This window comes from Lupinus angustifolius, chromosome LG06, assembly GCF_001865875.1.
Source record: "Lupinus angustifolius cultivar Tanjil chromosome LG06, LupAngTanjil_v1.0, whole genome shotgun sequence".
Taxonomy (NCBI): domain Eukaryota; kingdom Viridiplantae; phylum Streptophyta; class Magnoliopsida; order Fabales; family Fabaceae; genus Lupinus; species Lupinus angustifolius.
This window is the reverse complement of record NC_032014.1, coordinates 3,109,300-3,136,082: the sequence shown is the minus strand read 5'-3', so window position 1 is coordinate 3,136,082 and position 26,783 is coordinate 3,109,300. Positions and strand designations below refer to the sequence as shown.

The 26,783-nt window shown below is 34.1% G+C and overlaps 4 protein-coding genes across 7 annotated transcripts; 2 read left to right on the top strand and 2 right to left on the bottom strand.

Moving 5' to 3' along the window:
• On the top strand, positions 1,055-6,012 carry LOC109348958 (ABC transporter E family member 2-like). The gene is made up of 13 exons (XM_019589576.1): positions 1,055-1,224; positions 1,402-1,487; positions 1,566-1,663; positions 1,752-1,869; positions 1,955-2,044; positions 2,770-3,074; positions 3,176-3,371; positions 3,727-3,912; positions 4,000-4,272; positions 4,695-4,940; positions 5,310-5,450; positions 5,530-5,772; positions 5,821-6,012. Exons 1-11 carry the CDS (start codon positions 1,122-1,124, stop codon positions 5,427-5,429), a joined length of 1,821 nt encoding a protein of 606 aa, XP_019445121.1. The 5' UTR covers positions 1,055-1,121; the 3' UTR covers positions 5,430-5,450; positions 5,530-5,772; positions 5,821-6,012.
• Positions 6,310-9,760, bottom strand: LOC109348959 (pentatricopeptide repeat-containing protein At4g19220, mitochondrial-like). 2 transcript variants are annotated; one of them, XM_019589578.1, is made up of 3 exons: positions 9,045-9,760; positions 8,876-8,960; positions 6,310-7,669 (listed from the first exon to the last, which is right to left on the bottom strand). In XM_019589578.1, the coding sequence occupies exons 1-3, from the start codon at positions 9,515-9,517 to the stop codon at positions 6,641-6,643; spliced, it is 1,587 nt and encodes a 528-aa protein (XP_019445123.1). In that variant the 5' UTR covers positions 9,518-9,760; the 3' UTR covers positions 6,310-6,640. The 2 variants fall into 2 exon arrangements, with proteins under 2 accessions (XP_019445123.1, XP_019445122.1); XM_019589577.1 differs by having other exon boundaries at positions 8,876-9,760.
• LOC109348955 (probable LRR receptor-like serine/threonine-protein kinase At3g47570) lies at positions 10,454-14,452 on the top strand. 2 transcript variants are annotated; one of them, XM_019589571.1, is made up of 3 exons: positions 10,454-13,577; positions 13,709-14,113; positions 14,260-14,452. In XM_019589571.1, exons 1-2 carry the CDS (start codon positions 10,877-10,879, stop codon positions 14,080-14,082), a joined length of 3,075 nt encoding a protein of 1,024 aa, XP_019445116.1. In that variant the 5' UTR covers positions 10,454-10,876; the 3' UTR covers positions 14,083-14,113; positions 14,260-14,452. The 2 variants fall into 2 exon arrangements, with proteins under 2 accessions (XP_019445116.1, XP_019445115.1); XM_019589570.1 differs by lacking the exon at positions 14,260-14,452 and having other exon boundaries at positions 13,709-14,195.
• Positions 15,125-23,744, bottom strand: LOC109348956 (arabinosyltransferase XEG113-like). Of its 2 annotated transcripts, none has more exons than XM_019589572.1 (14): positions 23,629-23,744; positions 23,365-23,593; positions 21,877-22,173; positions 21,522-21,727; positions 20,988-21,093; positions 20,253-20,509; positions 19,951-20,086; positions 19,666-19,760; positions 19,518-19,571; positions 17,751-17,864; positions 16,666-16,764; positions 16,448-16,567; positions 15,655-15,741; positions 15,125-15,528 (listed from the first exon to the last, which is right to left on the bottom strand). In XM_019589572.1, exons 2-14 carry the CDS (start codon positions 23,549-23,551, stop codon positions 15,361-15,363), a joined length of 1,926 nt encoding a protein of 641 aa, XP_019445117.1. In that variant the 5' UTR covers positions 23,552-23,593; positions 23,629-23,744; the 3' UTR covers positions 15,125-15,360. The 2 variants fall into 2 exon arrangements, with proteins under 2 accessions (XP_019445117.1, XP_019445118.1); XM_019589573.1 differs by lacking the exon at positions 19,518-19,571 and adding an exon at positions 18,453-18,506.

Below are 26,783 nucleotides of genomic sequence, written 5' to 3'. Positions count from 1 at the left end.
CTTGCACACAGATACAATATTGGAGCTCACCCACAGGATCTCAATTATGGTTGGATATGAACATTTACGCATAACATGTAGATATGATGATAGACCTTTTGCAACAAATTAACAATTTCCATTTATTTTTGTGATTTTTAGTTTGAAATTTACTACCGTAGTTGTAAATCTAAGGTACAATTATTGGTCATGAGTTCATATGTTCAACTCCTGGGTCGCTTGGTGTAATTGGGAACCTGTGCAGTTGGTGCTGTTTTTTTTAATCTGTAAATATATTTGTGATATATGGCTATCAGCAGGAAGTTAGAGGACGAAGTTGAGTTTTTAGCAGTAGATTCAATCAAATCCCTACCATTGAATTATTCTAGTTTTTATCTGACCATCATAAATAAAAGGGTTCCATTCACCTTTATTTTCCTGGTGGACCATAAAATCGTTCCAATCGTCCTCTTTAACTTTATAGCTCAAAATGAATCATGTCCTGTTCGATCTTCTAAAAATACTTGCAAACAACAGAGAAAGGAATTTATATACTTTTGAATTGTCATCATGCTATTTGTGAAGAGGGGTGGATAGGATTTTCAATAAACAAATCATATTTTTTTTCTTGTTGGACGTTATTCATACTAGTTCATCATTTCCAACATAAAGCAAATAAAGTGTTGCACATCTTAAAGAAAATCAAATAGACCAAAAACATAAGTACTTTTTTTTCCTCTTCAAAAATTTCACTCCCAGAAAAAAGTTTTTGTTTTTAAGTATATAGCATATTCCTTGCCTTTTTCCTCGTAAGATAACATGTCTCCTCCGCCCAATAAAAATGTAACATATATACTGTTTTATTTAGTTTTCGAAATATTTGTATAAAACATGATTAAAATAAAATAGGTACATGTCATGATTTTAGTAGTTTTAAAAAATACTTTATTTTCTTTGTTTTTATCATAACACTTGCCACGTCATGTACCAAATGTTTCATGGTTCGGATCGAAGGATGGAATAAAAACCCGACCCACAAAACCAGATTGTAGTTAACCCTATCCTATATTCCTTTTATTTTTTCTGAGTGCGTGAAGAACACACGCCTCTTTTGTTCAATCGCTGCTTCCATAACCACAACCATGTCTGATAGACTGACTCGTATCGCCATCGTCAGCAGTGACAGGTGCAAGCCCAAAAAGTGCCGCCAGGAGTGTAAGAAAAGTTGCCCCGTCGTCAGAACTGGTAACATTATTCATTTTCCAATCGCCTTATTTATATCTTATTCCTTCAAATGTTGAAACTTTACCTGATGCATAAATTTGGGTCGGTTTTATTTTTGGAATTTTATGTGTTTGTTAATTGTTATATGAGGGTTTATACTTTATAGTGAGAAATTAAATCATGTGATGCTGACTGTAGGTAGATTGTGTATTGAGGTTACTCAGGCATCTAAGATTGCTTTCATATCTGAAGAATTGTGCATTGGATGTGGTATTTGTGTTAAGGTATATTGAAGATGGTGTTATTGTTGTGGGTTGCTTCTAGTTGATTGGTTTATTATCTCATGTTATTTGCTTGTGTAGAAATGTCCTTTTGAAGCAATCCAGATTATCAACTTGCCTAAGGATTTGGACAAAGATACCACACATAGATATGGTCCTAATACTTTTAAGCTGCATAGGTGATATGTTTAACTGAATTTCTATGAAAACTTGGTCGTTATGTGTTTTCTTTGGTTTGTGACGATCAGAATTGTGATGTAATGGCAGGTTGCCTGTGCCAAGGCCTGGCCAAGTGCTTGGTTTGGTTGGGACTAATGGAATCGGGAAGTCCACTGCCCTTAAAGTTTTGGCTGGAAAATTGAAGCCGAACTTGGGTCGTTTCACTGTAATAACCAAAATTAACTTTTTTTAACCCCATCAACTTGTTTGAGGTTTTATTCCTTTCATTTGATTATCCTATTCCTTTGCAGAATCCCCCTGACTGGCAGGAAATTTTAACATATTTTCGAGGATCTGAATTGCAGAATTACTTCACTCGTATTCTAGAGGATGATTTGAAGGTGATGTTTGTGTCCCTCTTCAATGTTATGTATGTGAGGTTTTGTTATTACTTTATGTCAACTCGTGCAAACAGTTATGTACTTTTCCATACCTTTTTGTTTTCACTTTTTTGCTATTGTGTTGTCTTTATAATCTTCTTACTGAACCGTGGCCACTGGCCAATTATTTGATGTTCGAGTCCATGAACTCTGTTTGATAAAGTTGCTTCAACTAAGAAGGGCTACAATAATGTTGCAAACAGAGTTAGGAAATGTTATTTTCCCTCTAAGATGACTAATTTACAGCATATCACATTTACACAAGTTTAACATAGTTGGAACTGTGAGCCAGTTTTCTAACTCTATGTAGAGTAAGCTACTAGAGAAGTTATACCAAATAACCAACAAAAGCCTTTTCCAACTAGGTGGTCTCACAAGTGATCAATTATAAAATATAGATATGTTTAAAGTACCAGTGCAAGTCGAAGTTAATTACCAAACAACTTCGTTTGTTATTGTTTGTTGCTGCTGTATATTGTTGCATCATTAATATGCTTTAATAACTTCCCAAGTTAGTTTATGTTAAATAATCATTCAGAAAATAGTTGGTATATTATCATTCACAAAAGAAGCCATTGCTTGTATTATGTATTTATTAGGTAGTATACTGCTCTTTTTTATTTAGAAAAAGCTCTTGAATTCCTGCTAGTAATTGTGCTTATTTTAACATAATTTCAATTACACAGGCTATCATCAAGCCTCAGTATGTTGACCACATTCCAAAAGCTGTGCAAGGAAACGTGGGGCAGGTGCTTGATCAGAAAGATGAGAGAGAGGCTAAAGCGGAGCTTTGTGCTGATCTAGAGCTTAACCAGGTTATAGATCGTAATGTTGGTGATCTTTCAGGTGGAGAGCTCCAAAGGTTTGCCATTGCGGTTGTTGCCATCCAGCATGCTGAGATATACATGTTTGATGAACCTTCTAGTTATCTTGACGTGAAACAGAGACTGAAAGCTGCCCAAGTTATTCGATCATTGCTCAGACCAAATAGGTTTTGTGTCTTTCTCCCTCATTGCTTTAAATATTTCCTATATCAGAATGTGTACTTTTCCTTGATAAATATTGAACTCGTTTGCATTTCTCCTTTTACAGCTATGTAATTGTCGTGGAGCACGACCTTAGTGTCTTGGATTACTTATCAGACTTTATTTGCTGTTTGTATGGCAAACCTGGTGCATATGGAGTTGTAACACTTCCTTTCTCAGTCAGAGAAGGAATTAACATCTTCTTGTCTGGCTTTGTCCCAACAGAAAATCTTAGGTTCCGGGAAGACTCTCTTACCTTCAAGGTAAATATAATCCTTATATGCATTTCCTAACTCCAGTGTGCTGAATATAAACCCAATTTGGTGATGAAAATAAGGGGATTCAGTACTGTTATAGTTGTGCTTGTTTAACATGGCAAAAATAAAATTCAGCGAAGAGATGTTGAGAATATTCAATCTTTCATTTAAACTTTTTTCATGCAATTATTGCCTCCACTGTGCCTCGACTATCATGCTTTCAGCACTCCATATGAATTTTTTGTGTGTACATTATAAATAGAAATTGGTGCTTATTTTTTGTCACTCAAATATAGAAGTTCTGAATGTTCAATTATAAAATTCCAAATTTATCAAATACACCCTGTTCTTGTTCTTCAAGGTTGCTGAGACTCCACAAGAAACTGCTGAGGAAGCTCAGTCATATGCTCGATACAAATACCCAACCATGACCAAGACTCAAGGCAATTTCAAGCTTCGTGTTGCTGAAGGAGAGTTTACTGATTCTCAGATTGTTGTGATGCTGGGTGAGAATGGGACAGGAAAGACAACTTTTATTCGCATGCTGGTATTGTATTTTATTCTTATATTTGTTTCTTTATGGAACCGAGTATTTTTTCGACATTTATTCAGTTTACTACGTGGTTTTATTCAGGCTGGTTTATTGAAACCTGATATCATAGAAGGTGGATCTGATGTGGAGATGCCTGAGTTTAATGTTTCATACAAGCCTCAGAAGATTAGCCCAAAGTTCAAATCAACTGTTAGAAGCTTGCTACATCAAAAAATACGCGAGGCATATACTCATCCCCAGTTTATATCAGACGTGATGAAGCCACTTCTTATTGAACAATTAATGGACCAAGAAGTTGTGAATCTCTCTGGTGGAGAGTTGCAAAGAGTTGCATTATGTCTCTGTCTCGGGAAGGTATTATAAACATTATCCATGAGAGTTGCTTCAGATTGTTTATGGACCTTAATTGTAGCTTATTTGCCTCATTTATATCTTTGAAAACCCTAGTAGTTTCTTATACTTGTCTCAGATGCGATGTCCTTCTTTTGGTAACATGAAAATGAGTTTGATGCTGATCTCCTGTCTAGTTTTCTTAATCACTTTACTTGATTTGTCTGGTGCTTTCTCTGACCACTAACCGTGTATCCTTCTATCAAACTAAATAACAATTAACATGTACTATAGCAGCCCGCAAACAGATCTTTGGTAATGTGGGGCAAGGTTTTTATAACTATGTCACACGGTTTTGTTGTGTGATTTCCTGTCTCAGATTTATGCCTGTTTCAAACTATGTAATGATCAACATTTTCTGATCCATTTTTGTTCCACCACAACAGCCTGCAGATATCTATCTGATAGATGAGCCAAGTGCATATCTTGATTCTGAACAGCGAATTCATGCTGCCAAAGTCATCAAGAGGTTTATTCTTCATGCAAAGAAAACGGCTTTTGTGGTTGAGCATGATTTCATCATGGCAACTTATCTTGCTGACAGAGTTATTGTTTATGAGGGCAATCCTTCAATTGATTGTACTGCAAATTGTCCACAATCTCTGTTGAGTGGGATGAATCTTTTCTTATCAGTAAGTATCATTACTTTTTCCTTCTGATTTAAAGTTTTTACATGTTAAAAAATTGTTGTTGTCCGTGCTGGTACATGTGTTGAAAAAAATAGGTTTACTGTTAGACAAAATTGTTTTCTATAAATTAGTATATTATTGAAAGAAATGTAATGTAATGGCAACTGCAAATCCCTAGAGTTCTATATACTAATAGTAGAATCCTAGTCCTGAATAATTAAGGAAGCAAATCATGAAGTAAGAAATAAGAATGGATCTGAAGGAATCTTATTCTGATAAAAAATCATGTTACTGTTGCAGTTATTCTAATAGCTTGTGTGATAGATATTCTAATAGCTTGTGTGATAGATATTTTTTTTATAACTGTTGCAGCATCTTGATATCACATTTAGAAGAGACCCAACTAATTTTCGCCCAAGGATCAACAAACTTGATTCAACCAAGGACAGAGAACAAAAGAATGCTGGGTCTTATTATTACCTTGATGACTAAGTTTATTATACTTATGTCCAGGTTTGTCCTTTTACTATTCCTTTTACACTAAATGTTTTTTTTATAGAAGCTGGAAATGACTGTTTTAACTTTGATGCAGTTTCTCTTTCACCAATGCAACATTGCACCAGTTTTTCTTTCACCAATGCAACATCGCACCAGTCTTTCATTCACCAATGCAACATTGCACCATTTTATTTGATACAGTGACACATATGTGTCTCCTTTTGCTGTTGAAGGTCTTTCTCAATGGATCAAGGAACCTGCATGCATACATTTGCCGTATGTTGGACGGTGCATTTGTATATGTTTCCCTAGTATCTAGTGCAGTTGTTGAGCACCAGTTTTGATTATATGTTGGACGGTGCATTTGATTATATGTTTCCACCAGTTTTTGTATGACTTAGGTGGGTGAGTCTGAATATCATGAGTTTATGTTATTGGTCTTCATGTCCCAAATTTAGAGGAACAACTATGCTCAGGTTGAGTTTATCATTATTTTGGTTCTTATGATTTGTTAGATTAACATGTAACAAGTGCCCCCATTTTACCTGATTTTGATAAATAGACCTGTTTTGGTATACATTGCTGCTGATAAAGTTGATTTTATCCAATGGATTTGATTACATTTTTTAGAGATGAAATTGTGGGTCGCTGTATATATGAATATTTGAAGTTTTATATTCCCTTATGTCGCTCAATAATTTTGCAAAATATGCTTACTCTTCAAAAGCAACTAGTTCCTCAAGACAAACAAAAAGATAAAATAGTTTAATGCGTAAAACCAAATAAACTATCGATTACATACAACAACTAATGGAGTTACAACGCAACTAACTTCAAAGGAAGACATTGTTTAACTTGTCAAAGTTAGAATATAAAAAACAAAACAATGATAGGCAATGAAATTATTTATTTTGTCAAAACTTATTTTGCATAATGTTGAAGTCATAAAGGGTTGGTTTATCTAATCAAAGATCAAAATACTTGTATTTAGGTTCAATGCTCATTGCCAGCAAGTTGGCTTTGAAATTAATAGGAAATAATACCATGAAGTTAGTTATTTATCCTAACTTCTATCATTGACTCAGATTTGCACATTTTTATCAAATATTTCCTCCATTATTATTTACTACAGCTGAAATTTTAACAAGACCCTTCTGTTACCATATATTTGAACTTATCATTCCTGTAGCTATTGCTCTTTATCCCTAACAAACATCGATAAGGCTATAACCTGCGGCTTTCCTTAATCCTTTGTCCTGGATAAATTGTCTCAAGTCAGTAGCATCTTTCCAGCTTCCTGCAGCAACATACATATTTGACAATGATATGTAATATCCAACATTTTGAGGTTCCACTTGGAATAGATGTTCAGCAATTTGTTTCCCCAACTTCAGGTCTCCATGATAGTTGCATGCACTTAGGAGAGTTCCCCATACACCTGAGCTGGCATTGGACTGTAATCCTTTAGTAAACTCATACGCCTCATCTAGCCTACCTGATCGACCGAGCATGTCAACCATGTAAACTTGATGCTCGGTCTCTGGTTGCACCCCATATTTATCCAACATACAGTCGTAGTACCAAAGACCTTGGTCGATTAGTCCTGAATGTCTGCATGCAGATAAAAGGCTAACAAAGGTGCTTTTGGTCACCCTTGATCCTGACTCAATCATTTCATGGAAGAGCTTGATTGCTTTCTCACCATTTCCATGATTACCATATGCAGCAATCATTGAATTCCAAGCTGATTCAGACTTCTCCTCTGCATGCTTGAATACTTGGAGCGCAGTGTCCAATCTTCCACAGTTGCTATAGAGATCCACAAGAGCCGCTGAGATGAAAGAGTTATCCTGAAATCCAGACCTGAACACTTGGGCATGAACCTGTTTTCCATGTCTTAGGACACCAATTTGAGTGCAAATGGAGAGAACACTAACAATGGTGAACTCGTTTGGTTTAAAATGAAGATGACAAAAGTGTTCGAATGCTTCTCTACATTCTTTGTTATGGGATAAAGCTGAGATCATGCAATTCCATGAGCATAGATTGGGAGTAGAGCAGAATTTAAACACAACTCTTGCACTGTTGATGTCCCTGCATCTGTCGTACATTGTAATTATTGAGTTCTGAACACGAGTATTTGATCCCAAAGGAGACTTTATGACAAGGCCATGGATAGATTTTCCAAGGTTGAGTAGTTCCAGGTTTGCACAGGCTGAGAACACACTTACAAGAGTTATGGAGTCATAGTTGAGAGAACGTTGCAGTCGCATTAAACCGAAAGTTTCTAGAGCCTCTTGAAAATGGTCACCTCGTACACAGCCCACAATTGCAGTGTTCCATGAAGCAATGTCAGCTAAATCAGAATTCTCATACAAAATTGAGAAACCTGATCTCAATTCTCCACAGTTGATATACATGTGCATGACAGAATTTACTAAAAGAATGTGGCTCAGAAATCCAGATTTCAACTGCCAGCAGTGAACTGACTTTCCAAAGTGGAGACTGTCAACGGAGTTGCAGGAAGAAAGAATAGCAAAAACAGTCGATGAACTGCAATATGGACCGCTATATAGCAGCTCTCTGAACAGGTTTTGAGCTTCTTCAGAATACTTGTTTTGGGAATAGCCAGATATCATTGCATTCCAAGAGACCAAGTCTCTCTCTGTGGCAGAGTTAAACAATAGCCGGGCTTTCTCCACAAGGTTGCACTTTGAGTACATGTCTATTAGGCTATTCAACAAAGGAAGATGATCAGATACCATCTGTCTTCGAATTACAAATCCATGGATAGTTCTTCCTTCTCTGGACAACATCAGCTCTGCACAAAGTGGAAGAATGATAGTCAATGTTACTGTATCAGGCTGGAAAGGCCCGGTCATTTGCATTTCAAGGAGAAGATCAAATACTTCATTAATCATCTCATTTGAAGCAAATCCTTCCATCGTTGCATTCCAGGAAACAATATCCTTGTGTGCTATTTCTCTGAATACACTCTCGGCAGCCTCAATGTCACCACATTGCGAATATAGTGAAATGAGAGAGTTGGCTACTGAAACATGTGAGCTGTTCTTATAACCTAGTTTGATTCCCAGCCCATGAATAGAATGACCAAAAGCCAGGTCTCCCAAACTTAAAGAGGCCGAAATAGCACAAGATAGACTGATTTCATCTGCAGCTTCTTCAGAAAAACTCATCCTTTTGAAGTAATACTGTGATCTCTCTGGGTCACAATTGTAAAGACTTCCTGTCACTATTGAATTCCATGAAACAATATCTTTATATTCCATATCTTCAAATACACACTCAGAAGAGCTTAGATCACCACATTTTGCATACATGTCAGTTAGAGCATTACCTAAACTAACATCCACAAGCATTCCCGATTTTATGCTCAAACAATGCATCGCACGCCCTTGATCACAGTTTTTGATGTGCAGTGAAGCTGATACCATAAGCAATAAAGTGGTGGAATCAAACCCATATTGGGATTTTATCATTTTCTCAAATAAGTCCATTGCTGTCCTATAATAGTTATTTTCAATAGAAGCAGTAATAATAGCATTCCAAGCAATCACATCTCTGTTGTGAATCTCATGAAACAAATACCATGAAGAGTTGAAGTACCCAGCTTTAGAATAAACAGTGAGTAGAGATGTTGAAGTGGGGAGGTGAGATAGAGCACCTATCTTTAAAGCTGCACAATGGCCAAGAGTGGCAGCAACAATTCTAGGTTGCTTGAGTAATGATTTAATGTAATAAACAACAAGCTCAAAATGGATATATTCAATATGTGTAGTCCTTTGTGGCATTTCCACAAACATTTGAATGGCAGTGCAAAAACAATGACAAATACATGACAACAAGGGAGTAGCATATGGAAGAATGGGAACCCCGTGTCTCCGAAAAATGCTGAATTTCCAATTTTGGTAGTTCTGTGAAGAAAATGAATGAGATATTGATGGTGATGTTCTTGGCTGAAGTAAGTTTAAATTTTGAAAGGCACTTCTTCTGATGTGGTGAAGGGAATAATGGGTTGATGTTGATTTTAAGGGGAATTGGAAAACTAGCCATGTTCTCATTTTCACTTCATTCTTAATTGATTGTAGCTATGAAAAATCATATCTTGCACTGAACGTGAATTGGAGAACTAATAATGGCTTCTAACATAATAATTTCATCTTCATTTTACAAAAAGGAATCAAACAGTGTCTTAAACTTCGTTTGGGTTTGCAATGTGTAAGGTTTTGGACGTGAGGACTGGGTTCTATATGTATAAGTTTGTTGTGTGTAAGAGTTGGGTAAAGCTGTAAATGATTGCAGGTTAGATGAGTGACAAAATATCAAATGTTCGATTCTCTGTAATTATAATTACACACTCAAAAAAGATTTGTTTCCGTATATAGACTTTTATAGTAGTAAACTCTGAAAATAATTTAATAAAACATTAATGCTCTCAAATCAAATTGAATCTTAAATTGGGGTGTAACTAGAGTGTTCTCTTATGTTCTGTCTACTCCTCTTGCTTTGGAACCAGACTCGGAGAGAACAGTAAGGTGAAAATATACTAAAAACTAAAAGATAAATATATTTTTATCCCTTTAGCTTACAGTAAATTACATTTTTACTCTTAAATATATATTAAAAAATCTATCTGTCTTCTCCGATAATGGAGAGGAGTATGTTCCTTACTTTGTAGCATAAAATAGTATTCCTCATACAAAAACCTCCGCCACTAGAAAAAATTGTCAAGTCAATGTAGTACAAAATTATATAGACAAGTTCGCATTGACTATTACTAGTAGCAATAAATTAAAATTTACCAAACAGTGCATAAAGAAAGATCAGATGAAGATGAAGACTGAAGATTAAACAAAGGCCAACTTGTATGCATTAAACATAAAAAAGTTATACATTTTCTGATTAATACACTCAGCTATTTAAACTTGATTATAAATAACTAGATCAGTTTGAAAGCATAAATTTAATTTGATTATGGTGCGACATAAGTGATGTTTTGATTGAATGCTATATTATTTGGTTAGGATGTGACATCCTACTTAAATATTGTGCAAAAGCTCCAACTAGAAGATATTGTCTTAGCCATTCACATAAAGAAGAAGTCTTTAATTTTTCATGAGACTCAGACACTAAATATTAATTTGCTATTCAATCTCTATGAAATTTCTTAGTCTTTTGAAGTCTTTGTTATTCTTCCCTTATGCTCCCACTTGAACCCAACATGAAACCTTTTATATTAGAGAAAAAGACAGTTGAGTTGACTATATATATCTCTGATGATTTTTAATGTAATTGTAACCAGAATTCAACTTCAAACCATCACACTATATGTTTGGCGTCCAGTACTTAAATCCATAATGTAAGAGGTAAGGAACACATTCATTCTTTGTTATCTAGCAGCCTCTTGTATTACAAAAAAAATGTATATTTGTTCTCTTAACTTACCTTCATCTTGGTTTATATACCTTTACTTGCTTCTAATTCTCTTTACCTTCAAATCAACATGGTTTGGCCGAAAAACTATTGCGTCTGCGTCAGGAAACGAAACCGACCAGTTAGCACTACTCAAGTTCAAGGAATTAATATCCAATGACCCTTACAGAATCTTGGACTCTTGGAATAGTTCTACCAACTTCTGCAATTGGGATGGAGTCACATGCAATCCCATGCATGAAAGAGTCATACAGTTGAACCTACAAGGATATCAATTGCATGGAACCATTTCTCCTCTAGTTGGCAATCTCTCTTTCCTCAGAGTCCTCGACCTCGGAAACAACAACTTCTATGGAACAATCCCACAAGAATTTGGTCGTTTATTGCAACTGCAGGGAGCTGATGTTAGCAATAATTCCTTGCATGGGGAATTTCCTATTAACATGACAAGTTGTTTTCAACTACAAGAGTTAAACTTGTATGGAAACAATTTGATTGGCAAAATACCAATTGAAATTGGATCTCTTAGGAAGCTTCAAGTGTTATCTGTTGGGAGAAACAAATTAACAGGACAAATCCCTGCATCAATAGGGAACCTTTCATCACTTACCCATCTTTTTATGGGTGAAAATAACTTGGAGGGAGAAATTCCTCAAGAAATAGGCCTTCTGAGAAATTTGACATATATACAAGTAGGTGAAAATAAACTATCTGGTATGCTTCCATCTACTCTTTTCAACATATCATCTCTCATTACAATTGCAGCTACACTCAATCAATTTAATGGTTCTCTTCCATCCAACATGTTCCACAACCTCCCCAATCTACAACAATTTGGAATTGGAGGGAATCAGATATCAGGTCCAATCCCCATTTCCATCACAAATGCATCTGTTCTTCAACTTCTTGATATCGGCTTCAACTATTTCGTAGGACAAGTTCCAAGTCTAGGGAAGTTACTAGATATAAAGTACATAGATTTGGAAAACAACAGTTTAGGTAGCAATTTGACTAATGACTTCGATTTTTTGGAATCATTGACAAATTGTAGCAAGCTGTATTTGTTCTCTATATCCTACAATAACTTTGGAGGGTACTTACCGAATTTCATAGGAAACTTATCCACCCAACTAAGTCAACTATATCTTGGGTTTAACCAAATATCAGGACAAATTCCTGCAGAATTAGCAAACCTGAACAACTTAACTATTTTGAGCATGGGCTACAATCATTTTGATGGGATTATTCCAACTGCTTTTGAGAAATTTCGGGAGATGCAAATCTTAGGATTGGATGGAAACAAGCTATCAGGTGTTATACCAACCTCTATAGGTAACCTCAGTAAGTTGTTTTCCTTGAGTTTAACACAAAATATGTTAGAAGGAAATATCCCTCCAAGCATAGGAAACTGCCAGAAGCTACAATCCATTTACCTTGCACAAAACAACCTTACAGGACCCATACCATCAGAGGTTTTTAGTCTCTCATCTCTAACAGAATTCCTAGACTTGTCCCAAAACTTATTTAGTGGAAGTTTACCTGATGAAGTAGGAAGGCTAAAAAATATCGAAAAATTGGATGTCTCTGACAATCATTTGTCTGGTAATATTCCGGGAACTATTGGAGAATGTATGAGCTTAGAGTACCTTTATATGCAAGGAAATTCCTTCAATGGAGTCATACCATCTTCTTTGTCTTCACTGAAAGGTCTTCAATATTTAGACCTGTCACGAAACCACTTATCCGGATCAATTCCTGAAGGTATGCAGGGCATTTCTGTTTTAGAATACTTCAATGTTTCTTTTAACATGCTTGATGGCGCGGTACCAACAGAAGGTGTCTTTAAAAATTCAAGCAGGTTTTCCATAACAGGAAATAGTAAGCTTTGTGGAGGTATTTCAAATCTACATCTACCACCATGCCCTGTCAATGGTAGAAAACTTTCAAAGCACCACAATTTTAGGAAGCTAATAGCAGTGGTAGTTTCTGTGGTTGCTTTTCTTCTCATATTGTCATTTAGCCTAACTATATACTGGATGAGGAAAAGTAAAAAGAAACCATCTTTTGATTCACCAACAATTGATCACTTGGTTAAGGTTTCATACCAAAATCTACACAATGGAACTGATGGGTTTTCAGCTAGAAATTTAATAGGATCTGGAAGCTTTGGCTTTGTCTACAAAGGGACTCTTGAGTCAGAAGATAAAATTGTTGCCATAAAGGTCCTAAACCTTCAAAAGAAGGGAGCTCACAAGAGTTTCATTGCAGAGTGTGATGCGCTGAGAAATATGAGGCATCGAAACCTGGTTAAGATTTTAACATGTTGTTCAAGTACAGATTACAAAGGTCAAGCATTTAAAGCTTTAGTTTATGAGTACATGGCAAATGGAAGCTTAGAACCATGGTTGCATCCGGCAAAAGAAAATGCACAGCAATCCAGACCATTGAATGTTGCTCAAAGATTGAGTATTATTATTGATGTTGCTTCTGCAATCCATTATCTTCACCATGAATGTGAGCAACCGGTCATTCACTGTGATTTAAAGCCGAGCAATATTCTTCTTGATGATTGCTTGGTAGCTCATGTGAGTGATTTTGGCATATCAAGACTGCTCTCAAGTATTGGAGTCCCTCCAAAACAAACTAGCACAACTGGAATAAAGGGCACTATTGGTTATGCTCCTCCAGGTATAGCATGGTGTTATAAGTTGTAAAATATTTGAAGATATAGATTTGGATTCTTGACTTTTTATTTCATCTTGAGTTAATGTTTTGATGAAAACCTGAAATGTATTAACCGACATTGCATTATGTTTCAGAATATGGAATGAGTTATGAGGTATCAATCGAAGGCGACATGTATAGTTTCGGAATTCTTGTTTTAGAAATGCTAACCGGAAGGAGACCCACAGATGAAATGTTTAAAGATGGTCAAACTCTTCACAACCATGTCAAAATTTCAATTCCAAATCACCTTTCACAGATTGTGGACCCAAGTACTCTGCCTGAGGAATTAGAACAGGATGCTGACAATAAAAGCATGATACTTACTGATCCTAATGTAAATGAATGCTTACTTTCACTTTTTAGTATTGCACTAGCTTGTTCAGTGGAATCACCAAAACAAAGAATGAGTATGATTGATGTGATCAAGGAGCTTAATGTGATCAAAAGTTCCTTCTTTCTGGTGTAATTAATGGAGTATTCCTGCATTACAAACACAGGTAGATGCTTGTAGATAGTGCCACTCTTAGGTTACTATTACTACCAAGTAATGCTAGTAGATGTTTCATATCCTTCTCTTTTCATATAGAATACTGTTTTTTTTATCCAAGTGTACAGAGATAACATACTTCTTCATGAATTTCAGGTTGTAGGAAACTTGGCAAATGTTCAAACTGAAAGCAAGTACAAGTCTGCAACCCCACTACTATGAGTTTGGACCTGGCTATACCCTTTGTTCATGACTGTTATGTGTACTTAATTCAAGACCTTATAGCTGAATTCCATTTATCACATCATCCATGAATAATTCCCATTTTCTATTCACCCCACTTGTTAAAATGAATGAAAAGAAGAATAAATGTTGAACATGATTTTGTACTGGATATTATAACCTAAATCTAAAAATACACAATAGAAAGTAGGAAAATGGTGGAGTAAGTGCAAGATAACTATCAGTAGCAAAACCATACAACTAGACAAAAACTAACCATTATATTTCAAGTAATCAATACTTTCAGAAGATATCAATATAAGAGTCTATAATATATAACCATAATCATTATAAGTGATCAAAGAGAACATGAAAGTTTATTTCCCCAAGAATAGTAGGTTAAACAGAATAATATAACAAAATAAATGATGGTAATGAATAAAATATGTCATCGTGATTCCTGCCCACTCAATTATGAAGAGCCCACTTTATCACTTTCAATAAAGTAAGGGACCAACTGAGATAATATCCAACTAATATGAGCATGAACAATTATTTTGACAAGACTTTAAAATTTTAAGGATAAATACTCAAAGTCTCAAACTCACCAATATATGCTAGAAAATTAATTTACTCAGACTTATGGGTTATGGGTTTAGCTAAATAAACAAGTAGCAAGTTAGAAGAAGTGTGTAGCAATTTCCCACCTCAAAGCACAAACCTTAACTTTAAAATCATCCATGAGCACTTGCAAGAGAAGGGTAATTTTGTTGAGGGAGGAAATGGAGTATGAATGGTGAAGAAATTGCAGGGTTCCATTTCTTTAGTTTGCAAAGTTGGAAACTTGATGCAAGACAAAAATTTCATAGCATTGTGTTATATAGGTACCACATTGTCTCATCTCCTATAATAACCTACAACCTCAACCTAGATACAGATTCCTTACTTCTATAAATGTACAAGATTGGTCTTGACACTGAGTAAGTCCATGTAGTCCATCATAGTGTTTCAACAAACATAAACCTGAATTTGATCTCACCAAGGTGGATGGTCATCTGCAGAAGTTTGAGGAGGGATTGGTTTCCATCCTGGTTTCTCATCCCAATACATATCATAATATATGTGACCAGGAGTGTGATCCAACACGCAGCACCATATACCCACATAATGTTTGACGCGTTTTCTGAAACTTTGTTCCCTTTCCTGATTTATATTTTATATAGAAAATGCATGCCATCAGGAGATGATAAATGAATATGAAATTTTTTGTATATTTTATGCAAACTTGAGAAGGAAAACTTTAAATGGAAAAGGACAAAGTGGACTTGCCTTGTCAGTGAAACCTGTGAAAGCATCTTGCACCGAAGACAACTGAATGACTTTTACATGCTTGAATGATGAGAATATTTCAATGAACTGAAAATTCAAGTATAAACAACCACGTTAAACACATTCCAAACAGAAAAAAGTTGAAGTGAAAATAACAGTTAATTTGTAGTTCCTTGTGTACCACTCAACACACCACACACACACACATAAAAAACGCTTGTTTTAACTGGCAGAGCAGTACCATAGGCCTTTAAACAACCATAAAATTTTGATTATTTGTTAGTATTGGCCAGTGGTAACGGTGGGTACCACAGTGCCTGCATGAAAAGTGTTACGTCAGGAACCTCTCATTCTGCAATTCTGAGAACAGTATCCTTCATCTTCCATGGACAAAATAAATAATAAACAAAACTGCAGACTGATACTGCCCACTGTGCTTTGGACTTCAGTGGAATGTACTTTGGAGGAATTACTTTTAAAACTATAACTTTTATGCTTGGGAATGTTCACCCAATGTTATTTTGGGTTATTGGTTGACAAGGGTACCAAAATTAAGTCTGGCAAGAATTATTTCAGGGTTCGGCAGTCCAACTCGAACATGAAAACTCGGCCTTCAAAGTTACTATTGAGATTCAGAATTACTCATAATTTTCAAAGTCCAGAATCATGTGACCCAAAAAATTCTCGGACCATGATTTTTTAAGTGCTTTCCAACCTGCTTATGTAATGCAAGAGTTATACCATGAAGAACTTGAACTTAAATAACCATTAAAATGTTCAATGTTTCAAATACCGTTTCTTCATTGCTATGCTTTGGAAACTTAAGTGCTCCCCCAACAGTGGTATTATTTGATGCATTACAATCTTTGGTTCCTTTTTTACAGAGCTGAACATTAAGCCATGACTTTTTCACCTGAACTCAAAAACCCAGGCATAAATTTCCACTTAGAAAATATAACAAGAAAAGAAAATTCATGGTTTAAAACTTTTATGGAATTGACATTTAGTCACCTCTGCAGGTAGAGCGGAATTTTCAAGTATTGAGTACTCTCTGATATCGATTTTAGGGCCAAACTCTTCCTCTGGGAGTTCTCTCAGCATGACATCCACCTGCAATAGATACATGGTTCATAGCAGCATGTGGAAGAGACAGATGTTTTAATTACATAAAAGAGTGGTAGACAAGATAAGACAGCGAAAGGATCACATTAAATGTTGTAAAATAATGTTCATGGGGAATGAAAAAAAGGGTTAATTTTATGAAGTACTATGGGTATCTTCCTTCAGCACCCAACTTAAATGACTTTCATGAAATAGCTTAAGGGCTACATCTAATTCATGAAATAGCTTAGTTTAAAATTGGTATTAACACAAAATTTGAAGACAATATCAAAATAAATAAATAACAAACAGTTTCATAAATAAATACCACTAAAAAAACTTATTTACTATAACTTCCATCATTGATTTTCAGATCATTCCATGATTATCAAATGTTTCCTTAATTTCTACAACTGGAATTACAACTAATCCTTCTTTTTACATAGGGACAAACTTATTTACTTCTCTTATCATTTCACAGATTGAAAGAAAAGTTCAATTGCTAAAGAATTTTTTTCATTTTTTTGGCTATGGAGTGTTCTGAAACCCTTTGTCCCTGATAGGTTTGAGGCCCTAATAGTAAGAAAGATATTGCTCACATTTACGTTTTCACAGCCAAAAGAAGTACATCCATAATCTATGTCATAGACCTTTATAACAGTTAAAGTGACATGTAAAACTTGTATTTCCATTGCTAAGTACTAATAGCCCAAATATCTAACTGTTTTACAACAACAACCAAACCTTTCTCCCACTAGGTGGGGTCAGCTACACGGATCTAACAACACCATAATGCTCTATCATAAATCATGTTCAATGACAAAACATTGATCTCTAAGTCTTTCTTTATCATTTCGCCTATGGTTTTTCTTAGTCTCCCTCTAGGAATTGGACTAGCTTACATTTGAATCTGACTGTGATACAACATTCCACATAATCTAATGTATAAATATACAATAATAGAAATAGGGAATACTTAATCAAACTGAAAATACCTCAAATACATGATCCAGAGGGCAGAGAAAAGGTTGCCTAGTTATAGACCCCTCCAAAACACCAGGATGGGGAAACCATAGCCTATCAATCCTGCACCAGAGTGGAGGCATGACCTAAACAGATGCATAAAGAACCAAGTTTAAGATCAAATATATATAATTTATGAAGTGAAAATGCACCAGACAAGAGAAACCATTATTCTTAATCACTCTGACTCGCCAAACTAGCCAGTTAAATTGCTTTGGGTAGAAGTCAACCAGTTATATCAATCAAAGCAACATGTTAGGCGATAGATATTTTTTATAATATAGAAATATTATCATGAGATGGAATATATATATATATATATATATATGTATATAAATATGTATATATATATATATATGTATATACATATGTATATATATTAAATATATTTTGGATTGTAGGACTGCTTGCAACTTCAATAATGAGAAGTTCAATTCCATGTATTCTTTGTCTACAACAAAATAACCTTTTGGTAGTTTTCAATGGAACCAAGGAACCATGAAGCAGAAGCATGACAACTGCAGTAAAAGTTCTGAAAAAAATTGTACTAGTTATGTCAAGAGAATGTGAATCCTGTAATCCACTGTACTAAAGGAAGATTAAATAAAACCCAAATCATAACTTTACAACTCTACAACATCAAAAGCAGTACTGGTCCCAGAAATAGTTCTCACCAGCGTTCTGTTCAAAAGTGAAGCAATTGCCAGTGCTGTCCTAATCTGTTTCATCTGGACAAATTCATATATAACATTAATTACGAGATTCAACATACTTTCCACACAAAATTCAGAAGTGAAAATGATCAGGTCAATACATGCATACTTGGTAATTAATGAGAGTAAAATGTGATCCAATGGTATGATTCCCAATTAGCAACAAACTTTTTGGAATAGATGGTTTAAATGACAAGAAACCCCCTGCAAAGGTCCCGGTAGAAGTTAAAGGTTGTAGTATTTTCATGAAAAAAGTTAATATATCAACCATAATCAGATAGTGCACCTAAAGCATTCACACATTAAGTGTCAACTTTTAGTCTTCAGTATATTGTCTTGAAAAATATAATTATGTGAATGATTCACCGAGATTGAGGGAGAAATAACTAATTACCAGGAGGATTATAGTATTCTGGTGGATCATAGAAGAGCATGGCTTCTCGCAGTCGGTGGCGCTTTCCTGCAGTGCCTGCATATTGAAATGTTGTGTGCACTGCATATGGCTCCAACCTCAGTTGCTGATGCATAGCCTACAATGATAATAATATAAAAGTAAAATTTAGCAAAACAACTGACACGATTTGTTTAACTACAATACTACATCACACAGTCAATTGTGCAAAAGAAAATTACAGGTGGAGCATGTGTAAATCGGAAAAAAAAAGAAAAAAAAACTCCAAGTTTCAGAATTGTTACTTGGACATATATATGTATATACATATGTATATATATTAAATATATTTTGGATTGTAGGACTGCTTGCAACTTCAATAATGAGAAGTTCAATTCCATGTATTCTTTGTCTACAACAAAATAACCTTTTGGTAGTTTTCAATGGAACCAAGGAACCATGAAGCAGAAGCATGACAACTGCAGTAAAAGTTCTGAAAAAAATTGTACTAGTTATGTCAAGAGAATGTGAATCCTGTAATCCACTGTACTAAAGGAAGATTAAATAAAACCCAAATCATAACTTTACAACTCTACAACATCAAAAGCAGTACTGGTCCCAGAAATAGTTCTCACCAGCGTTCTGTTCAAAAGTGAAGCAATTGCCAGTGCTGTCCTAATCTGTTTCATCTGGACAAATTCATATATAACATTAATTACGAGATTCAACATACTTTCCACACAAAATTCAGAAGTGAAAATGATCAGGTCAATACATGCATACTTGGTAATTAATGAGAGTAAAATGTGATCCAATGGTATGATTCCCAATTAGCAACAAACTTTTTGGAATAGATGGTTTAAATGACAAGAAACCCCCTGCAAAGGTCCCGGTAGAAGTTAAAGGTTGTAGTATTTTCATGAAAAAAGTTAATATATCAACCATAATCAGATAGTGCACCTAAAGCATTCACACATTAAGTGTCAACTTTTAGTCTTCAGTATATTGTCTTGAAAAATATAATTATGTGAATGATTCACCGAGATTGAGGGAGAAATAACTAATTACCAGGAGGATTATAGTATTCTGGTGGATCATAGAAGAGCATGGCTTCTCGCAGTCGGTGGCGCTTTCCTGCAGTGCCTGCATATTGAAATGTTGTGTGCACTGCATATGGCTCCAACCTCAGTTGCTGATGCATAGCCTACAATGATAATAATATAAAAGTAAAATTTAGCAAAACAACTGACACGATTTGTTTAACTACAATACTACATCACACAGTCAATTGTGCAAAAGAAAATTACAGGTGGAGCATGTGTAAATCGGAAAAAAAAAGAAAAAAAAACTCCAAGTTTCAGAATTGTTACTTGGACAAAATATGTATGCCCACTACAGAAGATGCTTGCAGGCAAAATTCCCAACTTAAGATTTCCATCATAAGCATAAACAAGTCCACTTTCGTCATCAACAGATGGTCCCAACTGTCTGTGTACAATATCATTAAACCCAGTCTGATCCCATATCTTTTCATCAGCTAGAAGCAGTTCTTTCCATTCCTTTGCCAATTTTTTTGCAGACTCTGTAGGTCTCCAATGAAAAATTCCTATGTTGTATGCAGCACCAACTATTCAAGGTGATGGACAATATCATTAGTATAGTATGTGGGGTATTAAAATCTAAAGTGAGAGAGAGCTTTCTACTTGTAGTATTTTTATTTGTTAAATTGGCTTTATGCCAAAGAATGTACCACATGATATGAATTTCGGTAAGAAATTTTGTTTCAAAGCACGTAAGACCAATATAAAAATAAAATACTTCAAATTCTGGTTCAAAGGCTGTATGCTGAAAATGTGTTTTGCTAAAGCCATAGTAAAAGGATGACAAACTGACAACGAACTCTAAAATGAAGCTAGAAAACTAAGTCCGTATGAGTTGACATAAAAGGTGACTCTAGCATTCATATATGGAACATCTTTGTGTCAATATATGTCATTTGATTTTGAATCCATAATTATGGCATGTGCAGAAAATAAGCCTACTACAACAAGTATGGGCACAGTAAATACCATAACCGTAAGTTATGGTCATCAAACAATATTCACCTTCTTGCCAAACTTCCAGACTATCATCAACAACTGTTGGGACAACTTGATCACTGGATGTTAAAACATCGGCTTCAGGATAATGAGCAATATATGGAAGTGGATTCTGCTCCACAATCACATAGTTGAATATATGTTTAAGGAATAAATATATATCTTAGAACAATCACGTAATGGGCTTGAAGAAATACATAGAGATGAACATAAAAGGTGATTACGCAAATTGAATATAAAAGATAAATAACAATAATACTGGCAGAAAAAACTAGGAACAACACAAAAGGAAGTTATACAAGATAGGATTAGTGAATTAAAATATATGTGTAACAAGATGGAAAAGAAACTACACAAACACCTTTTTTAGCTTTAAGTCTTTAATACATACATGGAAGAGGAAAGGAAAAAAGAATTATCCTATTCCTAGTCAAGATGCATTTTGCTGCTCCTTTCAGAATTTGGATAACTCATTAAAAACTAAGATAGCATATTAACACCCTTGTAAATAAATATATATCAAGAAATGGATAAAAGCACCTTCAACCAAACCATGTCAGTATCACACATTAACAGCTCATAACCAAAAGGCAGCATCGAGTTTATCAGAATGACTTTCTCTCTCCCCATTTTATGAAATGTTGGAGACCCCCAACCAACATCTATTGTGCTCATATGACTGCCCATGTCAAAAACTGGTAACCCTTTCCAATACAGTGCCTCCAATAATTTGGTGTCCATTGCACCTAAAAGGTACAGATTTAAAACTCATTTGACTAAGTCCCATCAACTGCAAAAAAAGATACCAGACATGCTATTCTAGCAACATATGATGGCAAACTAAACAAAATAATTGACAGAAAAAGGATAGAAGGCTTAAAACAGCAATGCTCACCAACAAGATAATTTGTAAGTCCCAGCTCAGTCAAATGTTTAACCCAAGTCAGAATAAAGTCCATGAAAGCATAGTTACCAAAGGTCACTATTATAATGTTATCTTTCACTCTTTGCTGAACCAGTTCTTTGGTAAGTCGGAAAGACTCCATAGGCGGCATCTTTTTATTGTGTGGAGGAACATCAAAAGTGGGTCTTGTCCATACATTTTGTGGCTCTGGGGCGGGAGAGGACACAGCATGCATAGTTTTTGATTGAGAAACGTTGAGTATTTGATCTGTAAGATGAGGCTCCTCACCTGGGAAGAGCAAAAGAATGTTCAATTAAGGTTTGAAATCATAGCCATACATAAAAAAAAAAACAACGCTTGATGAATTGAGAAGTTTCCTACACAGGAGGCACCATAAACAAAACTGTGGGAAGGTAACTGACAGATTGTGTGTTTGAATTAGCTTATTTTATGTTGAAAATAGTACAGCCTAGTACACGAAGCTTCCACCTTGTGGAGTATGGAGGGGATAGATCTATGCAGCATTACCCTACAAGCAGTGAGGCTGATTCTAGGATTTGAACCCATGACTTTATGGTCACTGAGCAGCAACCTTACCGTTGCCCCGAGGTCCAAAATAGCTTAGAATCAAAACCTTATGGAGAGAACTTTTGAAGACAAAAAAAGGTGAAAACAAGACATGAAACTTAATCTTTGAAAGATGCCCCTAGTAAAGCAGATGCACTAAATAACAATTCATTCAAATACACAAACTTCAAAAGATAGAACCAACACTGGTTAAAGTATATTTTTTGGTCATTATATGTGACCCGTTTTCAACTTGATCATGACACAAAATTTTCAAATCAGTCCTATACATACGAAAAATGATTGTTAAAGTATACTATTATTACACTGTTTTGGAGTTAAAGTATAGATACGAAAAATGATTGTTAGACATGGGGACTATATATACTTTCTGATACTTATAGGTGAAAATCATTTTCATTTTGATCCTTACACAGCACAATCATTTTCAATAAAATAGTGTTATTGAACAACCCAAATTTAATGAATTCTCTTATAACAAATCATCTTTATATCTTTTTTACTTTTATCTTTAATCTCTACACGCATCTCAAAAATCTATCTAAAAACTAAATGACAACCTAAAGTTATCACAATTTGGATGCCGGAATATCATTATTGATTTCAATTTAGTCTATGTACTTAAAAACTCCAATAACAGCAACAAACAGTGTCATGTCATAACTCATAACGGTAACAAACAGCAACGACTCATGGTGATAACCAAATTGCATGCCTCAAATTCAAAAGGGTATATCACATATAAGCCAAAAGTACAAAGTAATAAGAAAAGGAATGATTTTGATGCACTTAGTAGAATAAAAAATGTGAGCAATATATTGATGAATGAATGTATAAGATTGCAAGAAAGGGCATAACTTTGGAGTAGGAGTGAGTGGGAATGAGACATACCTGAAGGGGAAGAGGAAGAGGAAGAGGAAGAGAAAGAGGAGAGAAAAGAAGAAGGGTTGTTGTTGGAGTAAAATGCAGAGAAGATATAGAGTGAGGAAACAACGATTCCAACAACGACAACAGTGTAGATCGTGAGGAACAGAGGACGAGAATGAACAACATCCTCAAACCCTTTTGTCAAAGCCATCTCTATCTCTTCTCTGTGTAGAGATTGGAACAGAAAGAAAGAAAGAAAGAAAAGAAAGAAAGAATGAAAGAAAAAGAGGGTAGTGATCAGATTTTGGTGCTGATTGCCATTTTCCAAGGTCAACCACTGTTATGTTATGCTTTGTTCAATGTTCAGTGTTCCACATCAATGAAGGAGTGAATGAATCATATGAAAACGTATCTTAACTACTCTACAAATGTGAATAATAATATATGGTGTCCAATATATTTTGCAATCTTCATATTTTTATACAAAATAGATAATAAAAGATATTTTTCTATTACTAAATTGTTAGATCGTGGAATAAATTAATAAATATTTTTTACTTTTTAGGAATACATTAATAATATTTTACTTTTTTTTTGTTCTGGTTTTTAAAGGTCTTTTGTTTTACATGTTTCCTGTTTTCATTCTAAATAAAAACAAAAATAAATGTTGCAAATAAATAGCATTTCATGGCTTTCATCTTAAGGTGGTTGCTTTTTGACAAAGGTGTTAGTTTCATATTCCCTTTTTCCTTTCATTTTTTTTCTTTACTTTTTTCACTTTTCTTTTATTATATGTCTGCTTCTTATGGCAAATATCTTCATTTTCTAATTTCACTTCTTGCTTTTTGGGTTACAAAAGGACAAAAAAAATCCATTTCTTCAAGCAGAAGCTGATCACATCTATATTTGTTCTTTTCACTTTTATGTATGAATTTATATTTTAATGATATGTTATATATGTGTATATAAATTGAAAGGTAGTGCAAAAAATTGGACTTATATATAAAAAAACTAGGAGAGCATTTGTATCAGATCCAAAACGAGATGAGCTAATGGGCGTTTTATTGGACAAAGTAAAGCCCAACTTTGCTCTCATCTTAAAACATTTTCTATTTCCAATAAAATTTAGATATAGAAATTCGGCTTTAATAGGCCTCCAATTTATACATTTCAACTGAATGAAGAAACCCAAATTTTGTTGGGCTCAGAACAGCGCAATGCATTTTAAGAACATAGCTTACATATCAGATTTTAAGGCTTCCATATTTTGTATTGCTTTGCAAAAATGCACCCTTTCATGTCTATATATCAATTTGACCTATACAAATATTTCAGATTCATGACCTCTCAAGTCAAAATCCAACTTCCAAGTAGGAATTAAAGTCCAAATGGCTAGAGTAGATGCATGGTACAATAAATAAATAAATAAAATGACAAGTTCAACCAGGATCCAGGACTATGGAAATAAATAAATAAAAAATTATGACCTACTCAACACTTGTGGCCTTATACAATAAATATAAGGAGAAAATATTCCTCAATATAAAAGTAGGTTTCAACTCATTAGAACACGACAAAAGAAAACATTTGAGATCTATTTTATATTTATTCTATCAGCAAATTCATATTTTGATTTTGTCTAATAAGCGTATAACAAAGATAACATATGAGACTGTCATGGACACATAATATAACAAAGTTAACTATAAGGTTTCATTAAAGTAATTTTAGCTAGAGATTATGTTGTCTTTTACACAAGTATTTTACAACTATCTTTAATTGAGAGTAATAATTGATATTCTTTGAGTTAGTACAAATTTATGCTCTGTTTGTTTGTTGAGCAAGTGGCTTATTCTAAAACGTTGGCCTAGTCAGCAAACTAATCTGTAAGTTGATTATGTTTAAGTGGTTGACAACTCTTAACCAGCACTAAATTAATTATCGAGTATGCTATATTTTTATTATATTAAAGAAATCAAATAAGCATATTTTTTAGTTTTTGTTTTATTTCAAAACTTTTATGGTTTTATATTTTTAACGGCCATTCAAAACATTTTTTTAACTTTATTAAATAATTATATCTTAAACAAATTTACATAATAATTTAAGTAAAAATTAATTTCCTACAATTTCCAAGAGATTATTTTAATAAAAATATTATAAAATAACAATCAAATTATTAGGAATGATTTAAAGCATTAAATGCAACTGGGTTTGTGTGGCATTGACTCAATGCCATTCTCCAAATAAAAAATTGGCATACCCTTACCAAGGATGCATCCGGCAATTCTGTCTTCATCCATGTCCATATTCAATCAGAAAATAATACTTAAAAATCCTAAAAACAAAAACTATTACTTTTATATTATTTATTATAATTCTATTAGAAGAACATGAAGACATACTCATTTTTGGATAGATAATATTTATTCATGACTATTATTAAATGCTTGTGTACAAATTTTGTACTTGAGTGTGTACGTCAAATTAAATGGAAGCACGTGTCTATGCTTGCAGCCTCATAAAAACTTAAGAAAATCAGTTCAAATATTGCTAGGTCGAGGAATGGTTAAGTTAAGTGATGAAAATCGCTGACTTACTAAAAAATACATGGTCATTGATATTTAGTAAAAAGAAATTATTATAACTATTGCAATTGTTATAATAACAATAGGATAAAAAGTTAAGTAAAAGTTAGTATACATTAGAGAACTAAGGCTATTAATTTTGAAGTGATAAATTTGTGTATATGCATTATAGTATTATTATACTATAATAAAGTTAGACAATTTCCTAATTTAATACTTAATATCAATAAGATGGATTTTGTTGTTGTGAATAATATTATATTTTTCTAACAATTAAGGTTAAAAAATTATCTAAACTATTCCAAAGTAGAAAATGAAATACTAAAAGGAAACTCTCACATTGTGATACTTTTATCCCAAAACTATATATGATGTTCATGGGGTTGATTATGTTAAATCTCATCCAACCTCTGTTTGAAGTTTTTGGTTGAATCCATTTTGATGACCTGGTATATATAGGATCATAATATTGGGTCCATGTTCCTAGCTGATTTAGAAACAAAAGATATTTTCTTTCTTAACATGGTCTTTATTATTTGCGCTTGTTGCTTATTATATAAATAATGCATAGGCTTGTGCATAATTTTAAGGATATGATTCGTATAAAGAACAATTAGGAGAGCCACAAATTAAACTCGTAATATATACTTTACAAGTTTGCTATTTGAAAAAAAAATTCCATAACGTATTCCATGGGAAATCAAAGGTTTTTCTTATTTAATTTAAAGATTGGTTTAACCCAGAGAGAAAGTTGTAGTTCCCAACCTCATGTCATTTCATGTTGTCTAATTCATTTAATGATAACATTAATCATTATATCCTCTTATTGAATTGTACTATATATATATATATATA

Coding starts and splice junctions, on each gene's coding strand:
- LOC109348958 (XM_019589576.1), top strand. CDS start 1,122: ATGTCTGATAGACTGACTCGTATCGCCATCGTCAGCAGTGACAGGTGC. Junction 2,045..2,769: donor TTCTAGAGGATGATTTGAAG/GTGATGTTTGTG, acceptor TCAATTACACAG/GCTATCATCAAGCCTCAGTA. Junction 3,075..3,175: donor TCATTGCTCAGACCAAATAG/GTTTTGTGTCTT, acceptor CTCCTTTTACAG/CTATGTAATTGTCGTGGAGC.
- LOC109348959 (XM_019589577.1), bottom strand. CDS start 9,517: ATGAGAACATGGCTAGTTTTCCAATTCCCCTTAAAATCAACATCAACC. Junction 7,670..8,875: donor TGCTTATGGTATCAGCTTCA/CTGCACATCAAA, acceptor GACTCCATAACT/CTTGTAAGTGTGTTCTCAGC.
- LOC109348955 (XM_019589571.1), top strand. CDS start 10,877: ATGTATATTTGTTCTCTTAACTTACCTTCATCTTGGTTTATATACCTT. Junction 13,578..13,708: donor TATTGGTTATGCTCCTCCAG/GTATAGCATGGT, acceptor ATTATGTTTCAG/AATATGGAATGAGTTATGAG.
- LOC109348956 (XM_019589572.1), bottom strand. CDS start 23,551: ATGGCTTTGACAAAAGGGTTTGAGGATGTTGTTCATTCTCGTCCTCTG. Junction 15,742..16,447: donor AGCATAGCAATGAAGAAACG/GTATTTGAAACA, acceptor TTGAATTTTCAG/TTCATTGAAATATTCTCATC. Junction 15,529..15,654: donor TCACAGGTTTCACTGACAAG/GCAAGTCCACTT, acceptor AATATAAATCAG/GAAAGGGAACAAAGTTTCAG.